This window comes from Protomyctophum bolini (genome assembly GCF_963924005.1).
Source record: "Protomyctophum bolini genome assembly, chromosome: 20".
NCBI lineage: Eukaryota > Metazoa > Chordata > Actinopteri > Myctophiformes > Myctophidae > Protomyctophum > Protomyctophum bolini.
Genome location: NC_137881.1, coordinates 28,123,999 through 28,140,331, shown reverse-complemented (window position 1 = coordinate 28,140,331; position 16,333 = coordinate 28,123,999). Strand labels below are relative to the sequence as shown.

Sequence of the window (16,333 nt, the reverse complement as noted above, 5' to 3'; positions counted from 1 at the left end):
TACCCACCCTCCCTCCCGTCCTATCATTTCTGCGTTCATAAATATGTACACGATTCATTGGGCACCCTGCGTTAAATCTCTTCTATCCGAGAGTCTCCTTCCAAGGCCTCGTCTTATCACTGGCTGGCTGGGACGCTGGCTTGCCTTTGGCTGATGGTGGGGCTATCTGCTGGAGCGGGTTGTGGCTAAAAGTCTGCCTCAGTGGTCCTGAGAAGAAAGGAGTGGAGCAACTAAAGCACGGTGCAGAAATGTAGGAAACATTAGATCGTTGACGCTCAACATGTTCACTCATGTACCTGCACGGGAAGAGTAATGGGTCCATCTAGTGTCCAGCGTGTGCAAGTACAACTAATCAACACACTGCTGAAACAGGTTTATATAGACAATCATAATTATCCAGTAAGCACTTAACCCTAGTCTGTCCCTATTTTGAGCATGTCATTAAAACGAATAACAAAAGATATAGCAGATACAAGCATTGTGAGCTTGTAGACTACTTTTGCTATTTAAAAAGAAAATAGAGCTTAAATGGTTCAGATTAAGAACCTTCTCTTCATCTTTTTGACTATTTCCTGTCCTGTCTGACCCTATCAATTATAATCTGTGGAAATGTAATAACACTGATGTTGCCCTACACAACGGCAAAGGCTAGCAAGTAGCTACTGTTACACTACTAGGTGTATATTATTACCAGTGTTTAATTGGCTAAGAAATGTGGTGTTAGTGATGGAGATGACAATGTCTTCTGTGTCAGTGTGCAATGCTAGCAATTGAAGTGTGGAGAAAGATCTGTGTACACTGGACTACTGAAGCGGCGGTGGTGCCAACCTTTTGAAGCGAGGTCCAAATGATTCTTTATCCTCTTCTCCCTCTCCTCCAACTGCTGGGCCAACTGGGCATTCTTCCAGCCTGAAGGGACAGACAAGACATTTCATGTCACGAACAAAGAAAATGACTATATAGCGTACCAAAGTCCTGACGTCACTCGTTCATCCCCTGGGTTGCGGACATTTTCTCCATGGAGAAGAATAACATTGGGTCATCTTTAAAAATCGTCTCATATAAGCATTGTGGTTCAAAAGCAAAAGAAACTGTACCCGGCGATATTGTCAGGGAGGTGGCTCAGTATAGTTCGGGATAGTCAGTCACTCATATTTGATACTGTTCCGTTTTAGGTGAAAAGTTAAAGAGTTAAACCGCCGGGAATATTTGTTTATTTGTGGAACACATTTCTTATTTGACGTGATGTCAAAACATCCTACAACCCAGGTAGGAATGCGTAAATAACGTGCTCTATAGAGAGAGAAACAATAGAGAGAAAAAACTATCCAAAAACACAACACTGTTTATTTTTAGCTCTGTCCATTAGAATCACTCTTCAGATGGACAAAATGCTGCTGAAGACGAGTACTTTTAGTTACAAATTACGTAAGTAAGATAAGTTGGTTAATTAACGTATGTCCCCCATTAGCGTTTATGTGTCCTTGTACCCATCCTTTCGTTCAAAATCCCACTTCCTATAGGACTTAAAGAATGCATTATTCCTTTTCGAGAACACCCACCCTTTTTAATGCTTGTGATGAGGCCGTCGCTGTCAGGCTTAGCAGATGTGGGATGGGTTACCCTCTCTGGAATATTAAGCTTCCGTCTGACCAAAGGATGCCTCAGCAGAGCCACTTGTCCCAACGAGAAGCAGTTGGAGGTCAGCCAATACGTAAACACCGCCTGAGGAATATTACGATAGGCAAAGAAACATGTAGATTCAGAGGGAGAGGACGTGTGACATGACGCGTTGAACTGTAAACCACATGAGGTCAGACGAGGTTGATGCAATAATACACTTTAAAAAGGAAGAAAACAAGAGTGAAAGACTGACCGTGGGGAAATTGATGGTGAGGGGAAGAATTATGAAGGGCATGATCCTGAAGACGGTTTTCATGTGTTTCAGGTTGGGGTTGTCCACACCAGACTCTGCTCCCAACTGAAAAAAGGCACAAAGTTGACATCGTTGGGTGGGTCTCGCTCACCAAAAATAGTTTCTTTTCAATTGATACAACAGGTCATGTCAGAAGATCCGTTATGGGTTCTTACAAATCACCAAGTTAAAGAGGTTATTTTGTGTGTGTGTGTGTGTGTGTGTGTGTGTGTGTGTGTGGTCTGACAATGTTAAACCACTGCTGACCTCCAGGATGAAAAACATTGTCCCAGTGACGACCACTGGGAGCAGGAAGTAGGGGTCTGCCGCCGTCAGGTCTGTGAACCAGAGGGCACCTCCGGTCGTCAGGCTGGGCACTGGGAGATACGCCATCTTCCTCAGCGCTATGAAGAATGAGATAAAGACTGGCGCCTGAGGAGAACAGAGGGACATTCGAATGGTCAAAATCAGTAATTGTATTTATTCAAGAAGAGTTATATAGGTTTACACATAAGGTTGGGGCAGAATGACTAAGAGCGATCACTCATGGACCAGTTGCCCAGCCTAGTACCCTCCCACGGGTCCAAGGAGAGGCAGCATCATTAACCACTTTAAACCCCATATAATTTGTCGAACGTAAAATAGCCGATCTACTAGCTCACAACGCGTCTCAGGCTTGAAGATCTAGTATGACATGCCCAGAGTAGGGACACCGAGGTTCATGTGGTTAATAATCTGAAGTAAAACAACAAAAAATGACAAATCATGTTTGAGATTAAAGTTATCTCATCCGGTTAGTCTGTCCACATAGTTAGTACATGGCTTTTATGCATGTAGGCCTACAGTAGATTTAATCACGATTCACAATTATCAAATCAAACAATAAAAGCGTAACATGACAGGACCAAACAAATAACAAAGAAGTAAAACAACAAAAAAAAGGTGTTGTAACCTGCCGTTTTTTTCTACTTTCTAATTCTTCGTTTGTCACGACAAGAGTTGGCTTTGTCCGCGGCGTAAACGTCTTTAAATAAATACTTTCTGAAAAGTCTATGAGGAAAATGCGGGACTGCGACGCTTCAGTCTATAGTCTTTAACTACTTAAACCGTACTTTGTTAAATAGTTTTTATTAATTTTTTTAGTACAACAATAAGGCGAGACCGTTAAAGAAATAATACTGACCTGCACTATTGGAACCAGGAAGCCACGGAGAGGGTTCACGTCATGCTTCTTCTGGAACATGCTAAGCTCAGAGTAGGCCTTGGCAACTATGATACAGAAGCACATTAAAAGCCATTCATTTGGCTACCTTTTTGAACACACACACATGCTGAGACTGGACAAGAGATAAAACATCTACTACTACATGATGTTAAAGCCCCACTATGTAACATTTCATGAATAAAATTTAATTTTGTCCAATCTGTACGGTAGAGTATGTTAAGTTATACAGTAACTTTTACAATTGGGGTGGTTATACTTTGTGTCCCTGCTCTTCTATCGAGAGAGGATCTCAAACTGATTTTGGCATGACGGTCAAGATTACATTTATCCCCTGAGCAAGCAGGCAGAATACTAGCTAAATGGTAATAAATGTCAGCACTTAAAGGAGAATTCCATGCTAGAATGCTTTCTTTCTTTGTAGTCGTTACGTCCCCACCAAAGAGGTCCAGGTGTTTTTTTGTGCAAAAACTCCTTATTGGCTATTTTCCCTACCATAAGCCCTCAATGAATTGCATTGCATTGAATGGGAATTGAATGGGGCTATGGGGTGTTATGCTTATTTCCATCGAAATAAGTAGTAAAGTGTGCCGCTTGGGATATTATTTACATTATGAAGAGAGGATATATACAAAGAAATTATAATTTTGAGCGATGGAAATAAGCGAATTAGCACAACACCCCATAGCCCCATTCAATTCCCATTCAATTCAATGCAATTCATTTAGGGCTTATGGTAGGGGAAACAGCCAATAAGGAGTTTTTGCACAAAATAACACCTGGACCTCTTTGATGGGGACGTAAAAACTACAAAGAAAGGTAAGAAAGCCTTTTAGTATGGAATTCTCCTTTAAGCAGGAAAGCAGGTTCAAATCTCCCGGGGGTAGAAGAGTAAAGTCACATAGTGCCGCTTTAAATGTAGACAAACAAAAAGAGAGAATTTACATTCAAATTTGTTTCCAGTCTGTTTGGCCTCATTCATTTTGTCGGTAAGTTTGGTCATCTCTGGCATCACGTTGTTTAGCTTGGCTGCCTCCCTCTGTCCTTTCACTATGACTGGAAACACAGCCAGGCGAGCAAACACCGTTCCTGTAGGAGGACAAGGCATGGATACAGAAATAGGACACCGTGTCATACAGTAGATGGTCGCTTGGTAAACCTTAGAAGTCCACATTTCATATTTCCATGTTTTTTCATAAATGAAAGATATACTCTGACAGCCAAGTAATTTGGATCCATTGCAACGAATGTTCTTTTATTGTTTATGGGTTTATGCGCCATTGTTTGCTTACCTACGACAATGGCGCCCCACCAGGGTAAGCCTACATCCATATGCAGAAACTCCAGCAAGTTCTGGACCAGCCCTACTGGGGTAGGCCCAGCGAGGCCCAGTTCCGCTAAGCTGGGTTCATGAAGTGCCCCCTGTAAAACCTCCAGTGCAGTTAGTGGCGCCTCAGTCACCAGCTCGGAGACGGGCTGTGTGATGGCAGTGAAGGGGTCAGAGGTCAGAAGAGGAGAGGACTCCAGGACTGGAAGGGAACCCGAGGCTTCTTCCACAGCAGGAAACGCCTCGTTAACAGTTTCAACTGGGATGATTGGGATCTGTAATACAATATGGCATCACTGTGAAATTAGGTACAACAAAATGCAATTAAACAGTTGATGTCAGCTCTTTGGAATTGTATTATCAATAATGCATGATCTCATTCTATTTGGCCTGACCCATTAACCATAACACATTAAATATTTTAGCGTTGGCTATTCAAAAATAGCATATATTATTCCAGAATATGCATCTTTTTGAACATTATATTTCCATCATGGCCTTGCCGCCTTTACCAAATGACCTGGCAAGATTTCATGCAAACTATACAGAGACCGTCTTTCTGAGCTATTGATAAAAACTTGGAACTCTAGTGCAGGGGTTCCCAAACTTTTTTGGACCAGGTAACCCTTTTGGGGTAGATATTTTTCCAGGTACCCCCTCATCCTCGCAACACGGATAACAAATAAATGTATACGTCTAAATGTAGACGTCTAAATGTGTACGTCTTCTCTTATGGGGGTCCCTGGCATATCTTTTCAAATGGGGGTCCACGGGCTAAGTAGTGTCAATTTGGGGGTCCTTGACATGAAAAAGTTTGGGAACCACTGCTTTAAACACTTTATGAACATGAACAAAATAGATGGGTCCCCCCTGGAACTCCCTCAGGTACCCCTGGGGGTCCCCGGACCCCACTTTGGGAACCACTGCTCTAGTGGACTGAAGCAGCAGACTCACCTGTGAGCTGTTATATCGCACCGTCGCTGCACGGTTCAGCATTGGGAACCTTCCACTCTGTTGTCTACCCAGGACAATCTGAGTGGCAGTTCTCCTGCACTCCACTACCGTGTGGAAGTGGAACTTCTACATGTAGACGGAAGGAGGGGGAACATTGTCAAACAAATGCTCCAATACTTCTTCCAATATGTTGGAAGAAGTACTCAATTGTTTTTGGTTTTTTTTACCTGTGTTACAAGTAAAAGTCCAGTATTGACATAAAAATATACTCAAAGTACCAAAAAAAAAAAAAAGTACTCATTCATTATGCAGAATATCTCACTTCACAAGTTTTCAACCAAAAAAAAAAGTCAGATCTACAAGCATAATTATACTATATAAAGTGCTGAAGTGGTTAATGTATGTTTTTGTTTTGTAATATACCGGTAATCAAAATCTAGAAAGTAACTATAGTAACTTGAGATGTATTGGAGAAGTAAATGTATTGAAAATTGGAAGTACTCCAAGTTAAATAAAAAATACCATAAAATTGCACTAAGCATACAGTAATTGAGTAAAAGTACTTAGTTACTTTGCATGTACATTGTATATGCATTTTTGTAAAGATAAACATCAATCAACCCAAAGGTCCTATGGAGGCTGGGGTAGGATGACATCAAGCTAGAACTTCAAAGTGTTGCTGGTATCCATATCCACCCAGCTGGACAGAAAGAAATACCATACGTACACGTATGACCACTTTGACCAGTGAGTCTTTTATATACTAAATAGAAGAAGGAAAATTTAGATAGATGTAGGCTTAATTGTGCTACGGACTGAAACAGTTTGAGATCAGATGAATCTGACCTGTCAAAGTCACAGGAGGCATGCTGGCTGCTCACTGCAATGCACTGGAGATGCTAACCGGCTAGCTGTGGACATTTCACTGTTTCTCGGTTACTTCCGAGAGCACAGATGTAATGACAACAAGCATAAATATGCGAGAAGAACATACCTGTTTCCATGTCCCTGGAAGTGAGTGGCTGCCAGACCTGGATTTCTCCGTCTGTCTCAAAAAACATCTGGCTAAGCAACCCTGAGTCGCCCCACTCCTGATGGCAGCCATGTTTACCGAATAACTTCTACGGAACGTTGAAGCGGACAAAATACTTGTTGATATTCCGTATGAGAAATGTTTGTCAAACGTTATTGTCCACCTTGTGTCTGTGAAATTGTGGGTTGTTAATTTTAACCTACCGGTAATATAGTTCTCGCTATATGGATGCTCGCGTCCTCGTGATATGTCACTGTGACTCACTGATGTTACATGGATATTTACATTAGCATGTGTATGTTGGATAGCTCCATATATGGAATAGGCCTACCAATATTATTCAGTGTGTTAAGGTAACTATATAGGCAGCGACCTATCAAATAACCATGTGACGTGAAAGTGAGCCTTCATTACAATGTTATAAACATGCACAGGCACAGCCTGTAGGTCATGGCCCAAAGTATTCGAGCTATAGGCAGCATACAACTCAATATTTTTATTAAAGTATAACATTTCCCGGACACAGTTTCAACTGACTGCCTTTAACCAATGCATGGAGTCATTCATCATATGTATTTACAGGAGGTTGAATGAGTGACTACGATAGATTAGACTCCTTCATGTCTTTTAATTTAATAGCCCACGGCACCACTAGGTGGAGCCATGACAATAGATATGAACCATAATAACAGTCTGTCTCTCAGCGGGTCTGGGTCAAACGTTTCATGTCAAGGTCTCAAGGACCCCCGGGAACCATACAAGATTTGTATTGTGTTGTTACTTGCACCATACAAATCCATGAAAAAAGTCTCACGAAGTTACAATAGTAGCTTAGTAGTAGAATGTAGTTAACAGTTAATGTATATCTCTGAAATCTGAAATTATCTTGTATACAGATTGATTTGATTATGTAGGCCTAGTTGATCTCTATAGGCCTAGTCTGTAAAATTAAGAAAGAATAACATGACACAGAGAGACAGTGACTGCTTAATTAAGTTAATTTAGGACCTTCTATCAGTTAATTTCGTTTTATTAAACATTTCTTCCATGTTTCCATGTTTTGTAATGGCATCATCATGCTATTATATGTCCGTGGATATACATGGTGAACTTAACAATGATAATTAATATAATACCTTTTATATAATCACCAACATGAATTATGTTTGTTATTTACAGCTAGGTAGAGTAAGAGTAGTGGGGCGAAATGGAAAAGGGGCAATCGCGAAGGAATGTATGGAATTCAGAACCATGGACAGCGCGAGAGCTGTTTGTTTTGGGTGCGTCGTCGAACCGATACAGACCATAGATACAGACAGACAGACAGACAGACAGACTTCAATTGTTCCAGGTAATTCAATGAAGGACTAGTTGCACTGGAAAGTGTATTTGGATGGCTGGTGCAAGGAGAAGTCACCACGCTAAATATCATAACTGAAGTTGTGGACATTGAAGTGATCGATCATGTACGGATCAGGCAATCAAGGAATTCAGAGATCTTGGTGACTTCTCAACAGGAGACTTTTATTTTTAACTTGAACATAAGTGGTTCCATGCAACAAAGTTCTGCCAATGACCTAAATCACATTCACAATATAGCCTAACTAGGCTATTAATTAAAAGTTCAACAGGGAGGGTCAAGGTCTCGGCAGCATGTTTCTCTTCTCTCTCCATGTCTGTCACAGTATAAATCCTCCAGGAACTCTGATCACTAACTGGATGATTGACAGGTGCTGGATTCCATAAGATGACAGAAGTGTTGAATCCCCATCCAGTTGTTTGTTTGCGAAGATCAGCCGCAGATTCTCACCGTCTGCACACGCACACACAAAAGAGACACACTAATTGAAGTACATTTCACAGTGCCTTCTGTTGTTTTGTTTTATTTTAACATGCTCATAGTCATAGCCCATTAAGCCCAATGCTGCTTACCAATGCTGCCTGGAAGCCTTTCTGCAACTTTCTTTTTCAGCTGCAACACTGTCATAGTCTTCATTTGTTCATCTGTGCTGCACAAGTCAATGGCCAGTTTCTCTCCTCTGCATCCAGTCACCGTGACCTGGTAGATTTTACCCATCTTTGTTGTTTTTTGCGACTTTGCGTATCCAACAGCTTAAATGTGACAGAAAAGTGTTACCGTGCCGTCTGATCTTACTCTGTCCGATGAAATCTGAAAGGTTACGTTTCGCTTTCATATGTGATGTTTTAGAATAGAACACGTGGGCGGCACAGGTGACGCGAGGTACGTGGCACATGCAATCAGTGTATTGTATAAACCTATGGGATTGGGAATGCTTTCCAAATTCGCATAAGTCACATATGGCTTCTTGGAAATGGCACACGAAAGAGGAAGGATAACACACGATACTACAGTATAACCTAGTAAAACAAATTGCAGCGGCACGGACACATACAGTCACACAGCAAATCTCTTCCACCAGTAGGCTACAGTCTTATTCTTATCCTGCTCGCGAGTGAATCTTTGGAAACTGACTTGAAAGAACATGTCCACAGAGCAGCAGCAGGAAAAGGGCTATGACCCCAACGACACCACTTTGAAATTTGTCAATAGACCAGATGATTTGGATCCACTACGTGAGTTATGAAAAATAGTTTGCTATTGTCAATTTGTGGATGTGCTACTTAACAAACACATTGGATTTCAATGTTGTATTACCTGAAGGCAAGAATGAATGGACATTAATCATCAACAGCATATTATATTATAAAGTTACACCAGACTGTTTTCACTAACTGTTGTCTTGTTATATGGTTAATACAAGTTTAGCTTGGATCCAGCCCATAAATCATTATCATATCTCCTCGATGTGTCCTAAAACAATTCTCATATAGACACATGGCGGGGAGACATTTCTATTATTCCATATCCATTGGATGTAACTGTACAGTTTCTATATGTGCTTATTCCTCAGCCCCAGAAGATGGCGACATGTGTCTCAGAGCAGAGATGTCCTGCGGTCATGCTGTTACACCAGAGTCTCTCACAGGATGGTGTCGCAGCTTACTGGACCAGGTTCCTTCCATCTTTCTTCTAATTTATAGATCCTATTCCATAGGGTTGATCTAAGTCAGTGGTTCTCATTAGTGAGGTCCAGGGACCTCCAGGGTCCTTGACGGGGTTGCAAGGGATCCCCAGTAAAATGGGTGAATATATATAGCATCAAAATAAGTTCAAATGCACATATTTTTGTAAACTCAACAACAGTAGCCCTAAGTTCAACCACTTTAACCATATTTAATACTTAGGATATTTGAGCTCTCATGTAGAAGCTTGTGAGCTTGTAGATCCGCTATTTTCTAGACATTTTGAAAGAAAATCTACATTTTCTAAAGATTTTGAGAAATTCTAACACTGAGCGTCCTTGACATGAGAATGTTTGAGAGCCAATGATTTAAGTAGTAAATAAAAAGTGTTTTCTTGACAGAGCTACACAGCAAAATCTGGAATTTTAATTTAAAGCAGTGTTGAATTTTGGTAGAACCGAGGGTTGGCCATGGTATAAGTACAGATATTGCAGATTATCTTTATCCATCTTGTGTCTGTGGCTGTGCTCTGTGAGTGAGCATGAGGATTCCAATCAATTATTTTAAGGTGAAACCGGTCTCAAAATCACGCTTTTATAATAACATGAACAATGCAAATAATAAAGCCAGTTCATGTGTAGGAGGAATGTTCATTTCTGACACTGTTTTTCAGGCCTCATTTGACACTATTCTGCACTAACTACTGCTCTGACTTCATAGTCTGTCATCGTATCTTTAATTCCCAGGGCCTGTACAAATTCAAGTGCCCTGCATTAAAGAATGGCACTCTGCAGAAGTGTGACGAGGTGTGGTCCTATCAAGAGGTGCGTAAACTTGCAGTGCTGACTGCCGAGGAGATGGAGTACTTTGAAGAAATCCTAGCTCGCTTGGCAGCCACAGAATACTGTGAATTTAAAACAGTGAGTGTCCTAATATTATATTCACAATTAGAACATAGGCTTTTGTAATCATGAGAAGATAATGTTAACAGCTATGATTTGTCGTGACTTTTAACAACCAAAGAACTCTCCATCTCTGGTGCCTGTCTTTCCACTCTTCCAAAGTGTCCAGGATGCGACTCCTATGTGGAGAGAGAGGACCTCACCAACCTAAATGTCCAGTGCACCATCTGCGCGGCAGAAAAGAAGCAATTATACCAGTTCTGCTGGCAGTGTCTGAAGCCGTGGAAAGGGCGCGCTCCACGCTCCGACTGCTGCGACAACAGCGGCTGCATGAATCACGACCTGGAGATCCTGAAGACCTGCGAGACCACCTCACTTCCTCAGGTGGAGGGGGTCACGGCCTGTCCCTCCATCCGGGCCTGCCCCACCTGCGGCCAGAGAGCGGAGCACGACAAGACGGGGTGTAAGAACATCATCTGTCCTCGCTGTCAGATTGAGTTCTGCTTTGTGTGTCTGAAACTCACCCCCGAGTGCAAGAAGACAAGCTCATATTTCACACCTTGCAGTGCCGGCATAGCTCCTAGACAAACATCTATACCTGTATGGCGTAAAAGCTAGGAAGAAAGGCACCGTACACACATGTACAGTATGCTACTGTACATCACTGTCAGACGCATGATTGTATGGTTGTTGGTTGAGTTAACCATTAACATCCAATATTACGTTCCTTTTTGGTGTGTGCCAATAAATAAATGGAAATGTGAGTACTTTGTTTTAATTCCTATTTTTTGATGTATACTGTATTTGGGTTTAGCACTCCACTGAAAAAGCTGTTTAATGTTATCAATAAATGTACATTGATACATAGGCCAATTTTGTCAAATAAAGTTAGGTATTTGTTTGCGTATTATCCGTTATTATCCATTATTCCGTTATAATAGTGGGAAAGAAATGTTTGGCTAGAGGCTGGCCTAAAATGTTCATATATTGTCTTTGTATTGACAATGAGAATAATGATTGTTATGATTACATTTGATCTTTGATTGAACAGAATTAAACACAGTTAATCAGGTAATCACTGTTTGGATTAATACAGTTCAATTAGCATTAATGCAGAATGGCTGGGTATGCGTTTTATATCTATAACTACTGTATATACCCCTGTGGTATGAAATGTGAAGTGAAATGACATTTCCTTAGACACTATAATTGTATGCTGTATGTATTTTAAATTACAGACATTACAAGACAGCTACAAGTCTGTAAGGAAATTCCTGCAGATAAACAGATAAACTAGATAAATAGTCAAAATTATACAAAATAAATATGAAATAAAAGTATTTAAAGAAAAGAACTGAATGACAAGTACAATAATATTGGAAAAGAATATAACAATCACAATCAGTGAATACAATAGGACTAATTCTAATTGTATAACTTCTGTATATTGTGCACATTTTGAAAATATGCAGACACAGTATTCTAGTTCACAATAATGAATTAGAATATCAATTTGGCTCAACACAGACCAGTTCATATATTTCAAAAACTATATCAACATTTCAAGGTACAAGCACACATGTCCACAATAAGCAGAACATTCTAAAGTTTGAATGGAGTTTCTATAGGTGAAAATGTGAAGGAGTAAGTGGTGACATTTTGAGGAGAATAATTAGTGACCATTAGTGAGAAGAAAATGCCCAGTGTGCCCGCTGCAGTGAGCCCACTACAATATTCATTGGTCCAAGCAGGCTTCGTCTCCATTTGTTTGGCATATAAACCATTCTTGAACTGAGATTTTAGAATCTGAATCTTTGTCACATCACAGGTTTATTATATATTATGTGGTCTCAGAGGCTACAGGTTTACAGGGGGGGTGCAGTGCACGCCAAACAGTGATTCTGCCTATGAGGGTGGATTCTGGGATTCTGGGGGGGGGGGGGAGTTCCATTCCCATTTAAAAGCATTGGCAAAATCTGCCCTCAGAATTAAACTTCGGTGTGACCGCAACCTAAAGAAGCCAGTGAAATTCTTATTTTGTGTAGTTTTCTTTAAAATGGAGGAGGGTAGAGGAGGTGCAAGGACGGGAAAAAGATTGTTATCACTGTGTGACCTTTCCAGTGGGTACAAGTAATCATGCCACCGTGGCTCACTCGATGCACCGGAGCTCTGGAGGCCACTTGGAAGAGTGACAGAAGCCCTTTCATGTGCAGTGCATTTTAATATTTTTGGTGGTTGAAGTCAAGTCCAAGTATTTATTTTGACTTATTCAAGTATAAGTCTAATGTCATAATTTGCTATTTAAGTCCAAGTCGAGTCTCGAGTCCACCCCCAGTTCCGACGTACTATTGGTCCGATTCCGACTGTCATTAGACCGACAAACTACCTCAAACCCTAACCAGTACAACTGTACAGACGTATACAGTAGATGGCACAGAGAGTGGAGTGCACAATTAGGGCACTGCACAATGTGAATACAACTTAATTCAACTTTAATGTTTGTTTTGAAGACCACAAAGAGCATATTCAGTCGATAACACAGTCAATAATCATTAATTGCATCTGCCGCAAAGTACCGTAAGTACCGTAAAACACACAAGAATACCACAGCTAACAAAAATATAATTGTGTGTGTGTGCCTGTGTGTGTGTGTGTGAGCGAAGTAGGCTTTTCTGTGTGCATGCACCTTGTTACAGCCAACGTGCACTGTCTTCTCCGTAGTCATGAGGGTCTCCTTCAAAAGGCAGAGGAGGAGGGTGGTTGCACACACCCATGAGGAATATGACGATGGTTCCCAATGTCATGATCGGAGTCATCATGAACAGACACAGGCGATCCACCGTACGGGCTATACCACTCCAGTTGTCCTTCTCCTGAGCAAAGGATGGGATATATGGCACAGAGAAAAGAGAAAAGAAGGTTAAAGATGTAAAGGTTCAAAGAAATAATACACACTATAAAGACCAACTATGAAGATCTCTGGTCATTGACTGTCGAAAGCAGGGCTTGGATTCAAGGTGCATGCCCATCAAGGTTGGCTTCAGGGGTTTGCGGGGGCCTTGGGTGCACTGGGCAGCGCTGGGAATGGGAGGGGAGCCATCTCTATAGACCACCACAGAGGCAGCAGAGAAAACCTCAAGAGGAGAGATCCATGGGGGAGCAGCCAACTGAACACAGGCTGGTGTCTAGTAATCAGCCTCCGGAGATTATTAATATGCCCACCTATTAATATTTGTATTATTTTAACGCATGAAGAAAAAAGATTGACGAGAGAGCAAACCAAATAAAAGAACAGATTCCAGCAATGAGTCAATTTAACAAAAGGCACAAATAAAAGAATGCAGAGCAGAACATAAAGCAACAGTGTTGTTGCTGTCTCCAGAGTCTCACCGTGTTGTAGTCATTCTTGTGGTGCATGTGTTTGATGATGTAGTTGGCTCCGTCTACAGCAGGCTTCATCTCACCATACAGCTTTTCTGTGTCATCCTCCTCACCCTCTACTGGTTTCACATCTGCGCACGCACACATGCGCGCACACGCACACACACGCACACACGCACACTCAGTGTGTTCAAGCAAAGGAAATGTGGTGTGTACGTACTGTATAATGTTTATTTTATTATTTGTTATGATGAATAATTGCTTCAAGCCTTAATTTGTGTTTCTGACTTTTTGCATGCAGCAGACACATAGACTTAGTCCCAGTCATCCTTGCCATCCAGTGTTCCGGCAGGTGTTTCCAAGTTTCTTGCAACTGCACACTTCAATGCACTCCATGTGCTAATTTAAGTATAGCATGTGTTTGCCACTAGCTATGAGTTCGGCAGTGTCATATCCCTAATATGTATGGCATGGTGTAGTACAGTTGAGTTTGCGTTTTGCACCCCAGCCTACTGACTGATGTGTATGTGTGTGTGTGTGTGTGTGTGTGTGAATATTCACACACACACACACACACACACACACACACACACACACACACACACACACACACACACGCGTTGTTGAAATGGTAAATGGTGCATTTATATAGCGCCTTTATCCAAGGCGCTTTACAGAGATTGTGCATTACAATCTCTGTAATTGGATTCCTCCATATGAAAACCTAAAAAAAAATAAGTTTCTACTTTCTATACCTTTTTTGGTCAAAAAGATGTAATATATTTCAGTATAGTGGTGGCCGCCATCTTTAAATGGTCAATTTTGAGGGCTTAGCATCCATTCTTGAGTTATACATACAGCAGATTTGGATTCAGCAGCCCTTAATACCCCTCGAAAACATGTATGTAATACATTAACACGATTTGCCTTCAGCACTTTAAATAAGCACATTTTCTGAAATCAAGCCTAGTCGTCTATAAGGTTAGCTTTAGGTGTGCTGCCCCGTGGGAGGTTAGGTTTAGGATGAGGGTTTGAGATAGGTTGTAGTTAGGGTTAGGACTTTAGTAATGACTGGTCTAACCAATGACTTGTCTAAACCAAGTACTGTCTCTAAACTAAGTACTGCACCTGTGTGTGTGTGTGTGACTGTGTGTGTGTGTGTGTGGTCAGTAATACCAGCAGTGGCGGCGGTAGCTCTGGCCGGCAGCCCATGTCTCTCAGACTGTTTCTCGTACATCAGCTCGCTGCGGGACTTAATGCTGTAGTACTCCTCTGCCTTGGCGATGTAGCCCACGGAGCTGGACCGCCGCGGTAACGCCCTGTCCCAGCTCGGCTCCGCCTCCTCGGGGTGGGACATACGCAGGAGGCGGGGCAACCACTCCAGGAAGATCTATGTACGTGTAAGACGAGAGGCAGCGTTTGAGCGTTGGCCAACATGCCATGCATGATTTGACTTATATATATATATTATCCCATTTAGGCCTGACCTCGAAATTTAAAAGATTTCTTCTAAATCCTCCAGTCTTCTGAAATAAATATTTTCACAAATATTTTTCAAAAATAGCAGACCTACAAGCTCGTAGTGGGCCACTCGGTGGCGCGCTATGAGCTTGTAGATCTGCTATTTTTCAATAGCAAAATTATAACCTAATGATTAAACACCAAAAGGGGTTCCCGACCAAAATGGGATTTATGGTTGCTTTCTTTTAGGTGGTCATGAAATGTGCTTTTTTTCTTTATTTGGATGATGAGTGTGTACTGGGTATGTCCCTAATTCTGCCCTGCAAGCATTGTTTGTTGTTTATGCGGAGGATGGATTTGCAGAGTTCTGTTTGCAGAGTCTCAGTTTGGTGTTTATCCAATTTAATAATTCAGGTTCTTGGTTGGTAAGGGCCGGAGACCCCAGATCTCACAACCGTAGAGGGAATGGGTAATATCATTTTTTTCCTTTTTTTTAAATATTTTTTTGGCTTTTGTGCCTTTATTGATAGTTACAGTGAAGACGGGCATGAAAGAGGGAGAGAAATGCAGCTAAGGTCGTCATGAACGGGACTCGAACACGCGACGCGCTGTCAGGCCAGAGCCTACAGTATATGTGGCATGCGCCTGGACCACTAGGCCAGCAGGCGCCCCAGAGTCTAATTTGGGATTAACCAGATTCATATTGGGATATCTAACTTAACGTTCCTTTTGATGGCATAGAAAGCCCTTCTTGCCTTTTCTCTCAAGTATAGTTTTTTGTGTGTTCTAGAGCCGTCGTATTCAGAAAGAATTGTTGGTTCAGGTGGTTAAGTCTTTTTTGGAATATCATAATCTTTGTCTGGCTAGGTTTACTGTTCAGGTCCCATGTCTGTGAGAATTTGTGTAAGAGGTCAAGGTGGGACAGTAACACCAGGTCATCTGCAAACAGTAGGCATTTGATTTCTGTGTCTTTTTGCCAATTCATTGACGTATATGTTAAAGAGTCAGGCTGCATCCCTGTCTAACTCCTCTGCTTTCGTGAAAGAACCTTTTTCCTAACAGCGCATGTGTTGTTTGTGTACATTGATTTTAT

General features: G+C 41.5%; 3 protein-coding genes across 8 annotated transcripts in view; 1 reads left to right on the top strand and 2 right to left on the bottom strand.

Annotated features, from left to right (window-relative positions):
- Positions 1-16,333, bottom strand: part of LOC308335568 (acetylcholine receptor subunit delta-like) — a 301,797-nt gene that overhangs the window by 276,639 nt on the left and 8,825 nt on the right. For 5 of the 6 annotated variants that reach the window (XM_080792638.1, XM_080792642.1, XM_080792641.1 and 2 more), the window contains 3 exons: positions 14,956-15,169; positions 13,789-13,910; positions 11,620-13,271 (listed from right to left, as the gene is read on the bottom strand). In XM_080792638.1, coding sequence (XP_080648764.1) covers positions 13,089-13,271; positions 13,789-13,910; positions 14,956-15,169 — 519 coding nt within the window. In that variant the 3' untranslated portion in view covers positions 11,620-13,088. Of the gene's footprint in view, positions 1-11,619; positions 13,272-13,788; positions 13,911-14,955; positions 15,170-16,333 lie in introns of those variants that run through there. The other variant, XR_013966048.1, reaches the window with a different exon arrangement.
- oxa1l (OXA1L mitochondrial inner membrane protein) lies at positions 22-6,525 on the bottom strand. The gene is made up of 10 exons (XM_080792534.1): positions 6,413-6,525; positions 5,419-5,544; positions 4,430-4,739; positions 4,083-4,226; positions 3,099-3,184; positions 2,183-2,347; positions 1,877-1,981; positions 1,563-1,725; positions 829-909; positions 22-207 (listed from the first exon to the last, which is right to left on the bottom strand). Exons 1-10 carry the CDS (start codon positions 6,521-6,523, stop codon positions 83-85), a joined length of 1,416 nt encoding a protein of 471 aa, XP_080648660.1. The 5' UTR covers positions 6,524-6,525; the 3' UTR covers positions 22-82.
- Positions 8,875-11,124, top strand: LOC308335570 (uncharacterized protein). Its single transcript, XM_080792645.1, has 4 exons — positions 8,875-9,046; positions 9,385-9,485; positions 10,243-10,416; positions 10,561-11,124. The coding sequence occupies exons 1-4, from the start codon at positions 8,956-8,958 to the stop codon at positions 11,014-11,016; spliced, it is 822 nt and encodes a 273-aa protein (XP_080648771.1). The 5' UTR covers positions 8,875-8,955; the 3' UTR covers positions 11,017-11,124.

Bases quoted from the DNA above. Each gene is read 5' to 3' on its own strand.
- oxa1l (XM_080792534.1), bottom strand. From the start codon at position 6,523: ATGGCTGCCATCAGGAGTGGGGCGACTCAGGGTTGCTTAGCCAGATGT. The intron at 5,545-6,412 runs GTATGTTCTTCT...GTCTACATGTAG, and splicing joins TTCCAGGGACATGGAAACAG to AAGTTCCACTTCCACACGGT. The intron at 4,740-5,418 runs GTGAGTCTGCTG...ATTGTATTACAG, and splicing joins TGCGATATAACAGCTCACAG to ATCCCAATCATCCCAGTTGA.
- LOC308335570 (XM_080792645.1), top strand. From the start codon at position 8,956: ATGTCCACAGAGCAGCAGCAGGAAAAGGGCTATGACCCCAACGACACC. The intron at 9,047-9,384 runs GTGAGTTATGAA...CTTATTCCTCAG, and splicing joins AGATGATTTGGATCCACTAC to CCCCAGAAGATGGCGACATG. The intron at 10,417-10,560 runs GTGAGTGTCCTA...ACTCTTCCAAAG, and splicing joins AATACTGTGAATTTAAAACA to TGTCCAGGATGCGACTCCTA.